Source organism: Bos indicus x Bos taurus, chromosome 5 (assembly GCF_003369695.1).
Source record: "Bos indicus x Bos taurus breed Angus x Brahman F1 hybrid chromosome 5, Bos_hybrid_MaternalHap_v2.0, whole genome shotgun sequence".
Taxonomy (NCBI): Eukaryota; Metazoa; Chordata; class Mammalia; order Artiodactyla; family Bovidae; genus Bos; species Bos indicus x Bos taurus.
The window spans coordinates 96886756-96898190 of record NC_040080.1 but is presented as its reverse complement, the minus strand read 5'-3'; the positions used below and the strand labels follow the sequence as shown (position 1 = coordinate 96898190).

The window sequence follows — 11435 nt, the reverse complement described above, 5'->3', positions numbered from 1 at the left end:
GTGTCCGACTCTTTGCAACCCCATGGACTGTAGCCCACCAGGCTCCTCTGTCCATGGGATTTTCTAGGACAGAATACTGCAGGGGGTAGTTGTGCCCCCTCCAGGGATTGAACCTGAATCTCTTATGTCTCCTGCCCATGGGTTATTTCCCACTGGTGCCACCTGGGAAGCCCATAACACTCAGGGTGCTGTTGCTGCTGCTGCTGCTGCTGCTGCTAAGTCACTTCAGTCGTGTCCGACTCTGTGCGACCCCAGAGACAGCAGCCCACCAGGCTCCCCCGTCCCTGGGATTCTCCAGGCAAGAACACTGGAATGGGTTGCCATTTCCTTCTCCAATGCATGAAAGTGAAAAGTGAAAGTGAGTTCGCTTAGTCATGTCCGACTCTTAGCGACCTCATGGACTGCAGCCTACCAGGCTCCTCCGTCCATGGGATTTTCCAGGCAGGAGCACTGGAGTGGGGTGGTGGGGGAGGTCAAATATGGCCCATAGGCAGGTGGTTTGTTGAACTCTGATCAGGATTTCTGAGAGATCTGTGACTTAACATTGACAACTACTCTCCTAGAACATGATTCCCTTCCACTTCTGTGGACAGAAGGACTGAGGTCACATCCATGCACCATGTCCCTGGGTCCCAGAAGTCTAGGGGAGGGCCATCTGCCTGGCTTTTCCCTCCCCCACACCCCTGACCCAGAGCACAGAAGCCAGCAGGATCTCCCTCTCTTCCTCTGTTCCCCAGGTAGTCTTCCACTGTAGGGATGGAGCAAGTAGGACCCTGTCAAAGGGAAGGGGTACTGAGAAGCCCCAGATGAGCAGTAATAGAGGCTCATTACCACGAAAGGCAGCTTTCTTCTTCATCTTCTCAGTTCTCCACTCTACTCCCTCCGACACATCCCTCCACATTCGGCCCGTTATACCCCATGAGAGTTTCTTTGACTACAAGCTACAGAAACCCACATCAAACCCTGCGGGGATAAATAAACCTGTTCACTCCTGTATCTGAGGAGCCCAAGGGCAGTGCTGCCTCAGGCTTGTTGGATCCAACTGCTCAGGAATCTCTTCTCCTCACTCAAAACTGAGCTCTGCTTTCTTCTCTGTTGTTTTTGTTCTTTGACAAGCTCTCCAAGCGGTGGGAAAGTTGACTCACACGGTCCTTACTGCCCATGATCTCAGAAGGGGAGGCACTTACATCAAATCCTAAAAATTAATCTGCTGTGATAGTGGACGAACCCATGTCCAAGGGCATGGGGCACTCCTATTGGCTAGCCTGAGTCACATGCTTTCCAAAAGAGTAGGTTCACTCCAGAATCACAAGGAGTGTTGAGGGTGGTGTGTGTGTGTGTGTGTGTGTGTGTGTGTGTGTGTGTGTGTGGTGGTGGTGGTGGTGGTGGTGGTGAGATGGCAAACTCTATAAGGAAGGAATGGTGGCCACTTAAAAGGGTAACTTGCTACCCACAGGCACTTCAGACACAATAGCTAACAGCCATTCCCTCAGTCCCCAAACAAAACCAAAAAGCTCTCTCTGCAACTCAGCAAGCTCAGTGCCGATTGCTCGAGTCAGTTTTAGTATCAGAGCATCTGCATTAAAAAACCAAGAAGACCCAGTTTGAGTTTGGTTCATGGAGGATATTTTCAAGCTTTGGCAGTTCCTCCATGCAAGCAACAGAAAACACTCCTCAGCTTTGTGAAAATCACTCTTCCTTCCCTTCCTAGTAGAATGAGAGTTCACATCTTTAGCCTTACACCTGCCCCCTAAACAGAGCATGTAGTCCTGAAAACCTGGGAACAGACTGAATCACTATTTTACCTTGTAAATTTAAAGCTAAGGGTGAACTCCAGGGAGTCAACTCACAGGAAGTTCTCCGGCAGTGACCAGAGAGTGACTGTTGGGTTTCATACACACAAAATAAGATAACCTTACCTATAGGGAGAAAAATTCAAACTCATTGAGAGTAAAAGGATGAGAGTTAAAATAATAGCTGATCTTTATTATTTGCTAAATGCCAAAGCACTTTTCATAGATTATGTCATTTAATTTTCACAATAGCCCTATACGTTTCATTATTATCTCCATAAAAGGCTAAATCATTTGCCAAAAATAACATAGGCAGTCAGCAGTGGCAGAGCAAGGATTCATGCCTGGGCAGTTTAAAGTCACTTTGCTGGAACTTCATTCATTCTCCAATTACGTGGAATGCCTACTATGTGCTGGAAACTATTCAAGGAAATGAGATAAAAAGCTGTAAACAGTGCAAAACAGATACATGTCCTCATGAAGCTTACATTCTTCTGGGTGAGAAAGACAGGAAATCAGGCCAATGAATAAGACATAAACTAGGATAGATAGTGATCAATGCAAGGGACAAAAGTAGAGCACGGAGGAAAGAGAGGTAGGAGGAGAGGTGGATTCTGAATAGGGTGATCAGTCAAGTCTCGTGATGAAGGTGGCACTTAACAAAGATCTGAGGAAGTGAAGGAGCAAACCATGCAGATTATCTGGAGGAAGAGAGTGGTAGTTGCAGGAAACAGCAAAGACAAAGAGCCTGAGGAAGGAACACAGATAGCATGTTCTACCCATAGCAAGGAGTTCACCGTGGCTTGAGCGTTGTGATCCAGGAACAGAGCAGGAGGGCATGAGATCAGAGAGGGGCCAGATCGTCCAGGGTCTTGTGAGTAGCTGTTAGGGCTTTGCCTTTTACTCCGGTGCAATGCAGTCATTTGGGGTAGAGCAGAGGGGGGAAGTGAGATGACTTAGTTTAATCAGGGTTTCTCTCACTGATTGGAGAGCCTTTTGTGGGAGGCTGCAGCAGTAAGCCAGGTAGAAATGACAGTGCTCGTGCTAGTGCTAAGCCGCTTTCAGTCGTGTCCGACTCTTTGCGACCCCGTGGACTGTAGCCCACCAGGCTCTTCTGTCCATGGGATTCTCCAGGCAGGAATACTGGAGTGGGTTGCCATTTCCTTCTCCAGGGAATCTTCCCCACCCTGGGGTGGAACCCGTGTCTCTTATATCTCCTGCATTGGCAAGTGGGTTCTTTGCTACTAGTGCCACCTGGGAAGCCCAGGAATGAAGGTGGCCTAGACTAATGAGATGACTTATTAGAAAAAACCCTGATGCTGGGAAAGATTGAAGGCAGGAGAAGGGGAAAATAGAGGATGAGATGGTTGGATGGCATCAGCAACTCAAAGGACGTGAGTTTGAGGAAACTCCGGGAAATGGTGAAGGACAGGGAAGCCTGGCCTGCTGCAGTCCATGGGGCTGCAAAGAATTGGACACGACTGAGTGACTGAACAAACACAGACTAATGCACGGGGGAGATGTGGCCAGTGTTTCCCTTCTGGGTTTACTGTGAAATCAAAGGACTAGTTGACATATGAGATGAGGGGTGTGTGAGGAGGATGGCTCTGGGGCTACTGGCCTGAGCAGCTGAAGACTGAAATTGATGTTTTCAGAGATGGGGAAGAGTGCAGGAGGGATGGCTTTGTTTTTGTTTTATTTTTGAGGGGGTGGGGGCGGGGAGGGTTATTCAGGCCGCAGTTTGGAACCTATTAAACCAGAGATTCCGCTTAGACATCTAAAGGGTAGTGATGGGTGGCAGACCTGGGGTTCAGGAGGGCAGTTCCTCAGCTCTGCAAACCATACTCTACCCCCTGAGAGTAAGCGATGACACTCTCATGCAGTTTTGGGAAAATGATGGCTGTATCAGAAACACTGGAACAGTATTAAGAAAAGTCAAATCTAAAGATTCACCCACATTCTGTCACCCTCCAAACAGCTGCTTTTATTTGGTCACATTCTGTTTTTGCCCACAGGCACACTTAACTTTATAATGTCAAAAGCATAGCATGGATACAATTACATATTCTACTTTTTTTTTCACTGAACACAATCTCATAAATATTTTCTTAATGTGTGCTTCCTAGGGCCAACAAAATGCTGGGCATTGCTGAGACCTTTCAGAGACAGAAGTTAAAAATCCTACTTTAGTACAAAGCTTGGTGCTGCTACAGTTGGCACTATGTTTACTGTAAGCTTTGTGGACAATGACTCTGTAGAGATGATTCCTGAGCTGGGCCCTGAATGATTACAGACTGCCACGCACCCAGTCTGGGGAGGGGCATTTCAGGAAGCAGGGAGGGCATGTGCAAAGGTCCTTAGGAGGCTACAGGAAAACACAGTTAAAAAGAGCTGCTGGCAGATTCATTTCACCTGACAATTAAATGGAAATTATTTTATCTTTGCAAAATTAAAAAAAAAATCTTTTTACACTACAGAAAAGTGGGTACACTTTTCCTCTGTGATTCTCTACCAAGGAAGGAGAAGTTAAATGCAATTATTTATAGCATAATGAACCCTAGTAGAGGTAGTGGTTCAGTAAGTGTTTCTGGGCCTCAGACCAGACACAAATTCCACTTGGAATCTTATTTGTTCATTCATCCCAATCCCTCGCCCAGAACTGGAACGCAGTCCCTTAATTTTATAGAAAAGGTCGAGGGTCCAAGGAGGGTAAGAGACTTCTACAAGCTTATCCGTCTCTATTATAGAGGGTTCTAACTAGGGTTCAGTTAGCTCAGTCCTCCACATTAGACTCTAAGAAACAAACATGATTCGTCCACGAGACTCCATCGTTGACAAAACCCTTTGTTAGCTGGGAAATACACTCCTCCCCTTCCTCTCCGGCTAATTTATCAATTATTTGCGTAATTATTTACTCAAAAGCAGGAAAATTATTGAGAAAAGCCTTTTGTCCACGACTCCCCAAGTCAGGGAACTGGTTTCTGTTTCCTCGCAGAGCCAGCAGGGGGGGGCACCAAGCAAGGTTTGTGAGTCGAGCCTTTCCCCGCACCGCCCCCCCCCACCCCCGCGCCCCTCCGCTTCCTCGCCCAACTTCCCCATAGCCGGCGCTTCAACTAAAAGTGGCCATTGACCTTTCAAGCTTTTGAATAGTGATGCAATAGAAGAGTATTTCAAAGAAAAATGGTTATCGAAATGTTGGATCCGGTTTTCCCATGAGTGTTGATGATTTTTTAAAAAGTAGGTCACATTTAAAGTAGGTCACATCTCGGGAGGAGACATGCAGGGAAGGAGATGAGTTTTAACTGAGGCCAGGTGGCCTCCAACCAGGTGGGAGGAGGTGAGGGTCCCTGGGCAGGGAAGAAGAGCTGGGGATCTTTCCGCATTCCCGGTCCCCCAGGCTCCAGTTCTGCGGGAAATCCCAGAGTTGAGCTCTCCCAGGCTGCGGACACGGAGGCGGGCGGGCCACGCGGACCACAGAGCGCGCGGGTCTGAGCGTCCCCTCCGCGATCGGCGCTGGTGAGCCGGGAGGGCCGCCGGGTGGCCGGAAGGAGACGGGGGAGCGGAGGGAAGGAGGGAGGAGCAGGGCCGGGCCGATGCGGGAGACCGCGAGCAAGCCCGCCAGGGGGAGGGGACTGAGCGCGACCAGCGCAGCTTAACCAGGCGCCGCTCTCCGCCCGCTGGCAACCTTCTAGGACTCAGGCCCAGGGGACCGCCATCGGCCCACTCCCTTCGGCTCCTGGGCGTGGACCTGGAAGGGAGGGTGGTCCAAGAGGGGGCTCCCTCACTCCACGACTGTGTCTTAGAGCGGGAGGGGCCATTTCCGAGGACCTCTAGTCTCTCCAACACCCCCTCTTCAAGATGTGCGGCCTGGAAGGTCGCCTAGAGAAGGCGCGGAAGGGGTGGGCAAGACAACCCTCGGCGGCGGGCTTAGGGGCGAGCATGTCTGTTCATCGCTCGACCCCGGCGCACTGCCTGCACGGCTTGGAGACAGGCTCCCGCCGCGGGAACCGGCTCGGTGGTGGCCTGGGGCTTCTCTTGCGCGTCTCGGAGCACACCCAGGCGTTGGGGGTCAGAGGAGGGCAGATTCCCAGGCATCCGCCCCGACCGGGTAGAAACCCGAGCGCTCGGAGCCCGTCTCCCCCGAAGCCTGCGCAACTGCGCCGGAGTCTCTTTAAAGCAGTAGCGGGGGCCGCGGTCACGTGAGGTGGATTCCTGGAAAGTTCCTGGAAAGCGGCCTCCGCAGCCGCTGGGCGGGGCGCGCGGGGAGCGCGGACGCGGAGAGAGGCGGGGAGTGAGGGAGGCGCGTACGTCTGGGAAATCGCGCGCACACACCGCTCCCGGGACGGACGTTTAACTCTAGTCTCGCCGCCGCCGCCGCGGCTCGCGGGCCCTGGGCTTCCCCTGAAGCATGAGCCTCCTCGCCCGCCGCCACTGGCGCTGCGCGGGCCACGGACGGCGCGCGCCGGGGCCCCGGGTGCACGGCCTCCGGATCGCCTTCGCCTGCAGCTGGGGCGCCAAAGGAGCTCGGGCCGGCGGCAGGTATCAGACCCGGGAGCCCGAAGGCTCCGCCCCCACGAGGGCTGGGGAGGGCACTGGGGCGCGGCCGCCAGCGCCAGGCAGCCTGGGCTTCCGCAGTTTGGAGCCGCCGGGCTTGAGAGTCGGAACTGTGGCTCTGCCCGGGGGCTGGGAGCTACTGCCTGCTTTCTCCGGTTCTTTCCCGGCGTCTGGGAGTCTCCAGAGTTTTGTTTTTTTTTTTTCCCTCCCCCCGCCCCTGTAAACTGCCATCCAGATTAATAATCCTTCTAATAACCTGATCTCCCGCTCCTCCCCACCCGCCTGCCTCCCGCCCTGACTCTTTCCTCCCTCCCTCTCCCCTTCTCATCTCCTTGGCTGCAGCCGGAGGGAACCCAGCAGCTGCCCCGGGTCGGGGGGCGGGGGCTGTCGGAGCCCGGAGGAGGTGTCTGAGCCCAGCCAGTCGAGGCAGTGGTCCCTGGGACTCACGTTTACTCTCTGCGCAGAGAACTCCGGACGTCTCCGCCGCTGAGCGCAGGGCTAGTCACCGCCTTGGGCATCTCGTTCCCAAATTAAAAAGTCAACAGGGGAAACAGGCAGACACCGCTCCTCCCGGGCCCCTCCCGGCTCCCCCGCCCAGTGCGGGCTGGAGTCTGCCTGGTGTGGAGGCGGCCACGGCGTTCGAGGCCGAGGTAAGGGCTCGGCGTTGGTTGTCTAGCATGTCCCACGGAGCTCTCAGCCGCGTGCTCGGCCTGGGCTCGGGTCACGGGTCGGAGCCCCCGCGAGGTCTGCGCGCTCGGGCAGATTCCTCGACAGCGCCCGCGGCGGCAGCAGCAGCAGCAGCAGGAGCCGCCCGACCTCGGGAGCGGCAGCCTCGGCGGCCCCCCAACCCGTGCCCTCAGCGGGGGCAGGGGAGCCAGGAAGCCTCTTCTGCGGGGTGGCCGCAGCTCCCGCACCTCTGAGTCCCGGACTGCCGGCTCTGCCCGGGGAGCCCCGCGGCGCTCTAGGGTCGGTAACTAGGTTTGTGCCGGGGGCTTCTTCCGGGGCTCCTCGGGCTGTGCAGAGTGTGAGAAAGGAGTGCCAATTTGGGGACCTTGCCTGTTTCCTTTTCAAATTTCTGCTTGCCCATTTACCACCGTGCCCACAGGTGACTCTTCGCTCTTCTCGTCTGCTAGTCTGCGATTTCAGAGAGCAGCCCTCGGCGGGAAATTGCCCGGTTCCCCACCCTCATCCTGTCCGCTCCCCCCGCCACCCCCACGCCCCTTGTGTCTTGGATCCCTGCTGTCTCTCTATCCTTTCTCTGGAACGGGCCAGGGCAGTAACTGGATGCTCGGGGTTAAATGGTGCAGGAGCACAGACGCGGAGGAGTCCCCGGGATTTTCCACATCCCTGCCTCTCCACCCTCACCCCGGCCGCAGGGGTCCAGTTCCGACTGACCCAACCCTCCACTTTCTCTTTGCAGGCGAACTGTGCGTGAACGCGCCTGCGGGGGATTTGGCCATCGGTGCACCGGAACCCGGGGAGGAAGAGCCTGCAGCGCCCCATCCCCACCCTCCCCACCACCATTTCGGGGACCCCTCAGGGAGTGGTTTTGGGGTTCCCACTGACTTCTAAGAGGGACGCGTGCCTTTCTCCGACCCCAGCTCGGGCGGCCACCTGTCTTTGCCGCGGTGACCTTTCTCCCATGACCCTGCGGTGCCTCGAGTCCTCCGGGAATGGCGCGGAAGGGGCGCAGAGCCAGTGGGGGACCGCGGGGTCGGCGGAGGAGCCGTCCCCAGAGGCGGCGCGTCTGGCGAAGGCCCTGCGGGAACTCAGTCACACAGGTAGGGAGCGGACCCGTCGCGACGCGTGCGAGAAGGGGGCGCCTCCCCGGAGACGAGGATGGGGCTGTGCTGGCGAGGCTGGGATCCCCGCTGCGGGGCAGGCGGCTCGCGGAGAGGATGCCGCACGGCTCTGGATCCTTGGGAATGCGAAAGGAGAGTGGTTCCTGAGGGACTCCAAGGCCTAGAGGAGGGCAGAGCTCGAGAGGGGTTCCTTGGAAATCGACTCTTAGGGCGCTGGCACTTTAGCTATTTTCCGCGGCTGCTTGGGGGTCGGCACTCGGGCTCGGATCCTAGCCGGAGATAGTGACGGCGCCTTTCCTGTCCGAGGGTTGCGAGGGCAGCGAGTGGGCGCTGCGCTGCCAGCAGCTTCAGCTGCATCCGGCTCCCGGGCCCGGCAGCCGCTGCAGCCTGGAATCTTGGCAGCCAAGTTCAGGGACCGACAGATTGCCGGGCAGGCGACTGCCGCAAAGCCGGGAGGAGGGCGGACTGCGAAGCCCCAGCCGAGCCTGGCCTCGCTGGTTTCTAGGGGCAGCCTTGCGCTTTGCACGGCTCTCTGTCGTCTCTCGGCATCTGAAAGAAGACAAGATGGGGGCGGGGAGGTGTGGAGGGGAGGTTCTGGCAAACCTGCAAGCTTTCAAAATCGGGACCCTCAGAGCTTACGTTTGGGGCAGAGTTGAAGTTTTGGTAGAGGTAGAGGGGAGGGAATAGTTCTTCACTTGTGGTTCCGGTCTTTCCTTGCGGGCCAAGGGCTTTCCCTGCGCGGGAGGAACCGGCAGATTGCAGATCCCCGAGCAGTTTTTTTGAGGTAGGGGGGTGGGGAGCATTGTTCAAACGTTTAATATGCAAGATGTCGCTAAGTCGCTTTTGGAAAACGGGATGGAAGATGGAACTGGCAGGTCGAATCGAGAATGCCAGGGAGACCGACGGTTGTGATTGGATTTGAATTAGGGCGAAGTCCAAGAGAGTTTATGGAAGACTGTAAACTTGAAGTACTAATTATCCATTGGGCTTTCTCTCCATTTCTCAATGGCTGATAAGGTAGTTGCAGTCAAAACAGCAGACAGAAGCTACTGTACTGCTCTTTTAAAATAGCGGTGCTTTCCAGGGCTTTGAAAAGAGATAAAGATTTGGAAAGGGTGGAGGTGGACACCAACCAGCCAAAAAGTTGTTGCTTTTTATTTTGTTGGAATTAACTGAAGTTGGGTTTTCCATTTTTTAAAGGGCATGGATTTTCTAACTTCTTACTTAATTTACATTAAATCTTTCATTTCACTTGAAAAGCATCATGTCTGCTCAGCCAGTGTGTCATATTACAACCATTCTTCTCTGTGTTAGAAAATCTTAAGAGAGTTCAAAGATCAGCTACAGAAAGTTACTTTTTAAAAAAGAAAGCTGGCTTGCAGTTTGTTCAGAAAATTAAACGGACCCACGTTTTCAGTAAATTTCTACAGAATGTATTTATGGTAGCCTATGGTAAACTTTCACACACTTCTTTTTATAGCTAGAACATTGTTGCCAAGTACTTGCCCTATTTTAAAAATTCTCTATAATAACTATTTAACCCTCTTTTGTTTTTCTTTTTGAACAAAACCCCAGGTTGGTACTGGGGAAGTATGACTGTTAATGAAGCCAAAGAGAAGTTAAAAGAGGCACCAGAAGGAACTTTCTTGATTAGAGATAGTTCGCATTCAGACTACCTACTAACAATATCTGTTAAGACATCAGCTGGACCAACTAATCTTCGCATCGAATACCAAGATGGGAAATTTAGATTGGACTCTATCATATGTGTCAAGTCCAAGCTTAAACAATTTGACAGTGTGGTTCATCTGATCGACTACTATGTTCAGATGTGCAAGGATAAGCGGACAGGCCCAGAAGCCCCCCGGAACGGCACTGTTCACCTTTATCTGACCAAGCCACTCTACACATCAGCACCACCCCTGCAGCATCTCTGTAGACTCACCATTAACAAGTGTACCAGCACCATCTGGGGACTGCCTTTACCAACAAGACTAAAAGATTATTTGGAAGAATATAAATTCCAGGTATAAGTGTTTCTTTTTTTTCTAAACATGCCTCCTATAGAATATCTCCGAATGCAGCTATGTAAAAGAGAACCAAATCTTGAGTGACGGCTCTGGATAACTACGCGGAATTCTAAGACCAGCTGAAGTCAATCTGATTTAATTGTGTGGCAAGGTAGCTAGGGATTTAAAGTTTTCCCCACATGTTTTCAACTGAGGGATGCTTCCCTTCCTAAGGCTGACCAAGACCAGTTGATCCTTTTAAGTTAAGAATAAAACGTCCCAAGTAAAGGCTGAAGGAACATTTTCTCAGAACTCTGACTTTCTGAGGTTCGTTGGTGTTAGGTGAAAGGTCCCAGCACTGGTAGGAGAGAAAGAGCTCCACTTAGGAGTGCTGAAGAAGTGGAAGGAACGAAACTGACACAGGCTTAACTTCAGTTCTGTGTGCCTGGTGATCAGAGTCTATTTTAGGACATTTGATATTTTGCATTCTGATGTACTTAGGAGATTTGTTAAACAGATATGCTTGTGAGTATTTATCCTTCTTTTTATGCAATTAACCAAATCAACCAAAAAAGGTGACCATGAAATCCTGTATTTGTCTTTTTACTACATGTATGAACTCTCTCGTGAATGAGTACTGTAGTAATCCTCTTCAAGGGAGCCTTATTTCAGAAATATTTCAAACTGGTGCAAATGGAAAAGATTTCTTTTCCTTTAAGGCTAAAGACAAGAATGTCATGCTATACAGGTGCAACTCAATCCCTGTTAATAAAACCATGTAGATAGAGACATTTTACCCTTTGAAACAGCTGCGTCCCCAACCTGTTGCCATTGATTTTTGGAAATGGCTTTAGGAATTTCCAAGTGGTCTAACCATAGACATTAGCAGTTGTCTCCCTTCTACCATGTAGAATACTTTGACTTAATTTTCTTCCACATATAGGGGGATACATGCCTGCTTTTCAAAGTGTTTATTTACTGCTGTTACTATTTGATTAGAATGTATTAAATAAAAAAAATGGACTTTCACAAGTTTCACTTATTACTTTGAATACGCTTTCTTGGTAATAGAGGGTTGCCATAAAAACTTACATCGAGTGAAATAAACCAAATATTGAGCCAGAGGTAGAACGTTACTTGCCCTTCTCTAAAGTTATGGGTCACACTTGCCCTTTGCGTTTTGGAAAGCATGGTTTAGAAATTCCTAAGAGTTGCCAAGTGGCCTGGTCTTTTACAAGTTGAAAAGGCATAACACTAATGCCCTTTGTGTTTCCAAA

General features: G+C 52.0%; 1 protein-coding gene across 4 annotated transcripts; it reads left to right on the top strand.

The window, feature by feature from the left end:
* The first annotated feature begins 5288 nt into the window (after nucleotides 1–5288).
* On the top strand, nucleotides 5289–11190 carry SOCS2 (suppressor of cytokine signaling 2). Of its 4 annotated transcripts, none has more exons than XM_027543159.1 (3): nucleotides 5289–5309; nucleotides 7768–8128; nucleotides 9725–11190. In XM_027543159.1, exons 2-3 carry the CDS (start codon nucleotides 7990–7992, stop codon nucleotides 10180–10182), a joined length of 597 nt encoding a protein of 198 aa, XP_027398960.1. In that variant the 5' UTR covers nucleotides 5289–5309; nucleotides 7768–7989; the 3' UTR covers nucleotides 10183–11190. The 4 variants fall into 4 exon arrangements, with proteins under 4 accessions (XP_027398960.1, XP_027398958.1, XP_027398957.1 ...); XM_027543157.1 differs by lacking the exon at nucleotides 5289–5309 and adding an exon at nucleotides 6048–6332; XM_027543156.1 differs by lacking the exon at nucleotides 5289–5309 and adding an exon at nucleotides 6417–6997.
* Nucleotides 11191–11435: the final 245 nt, after the last annotated feature.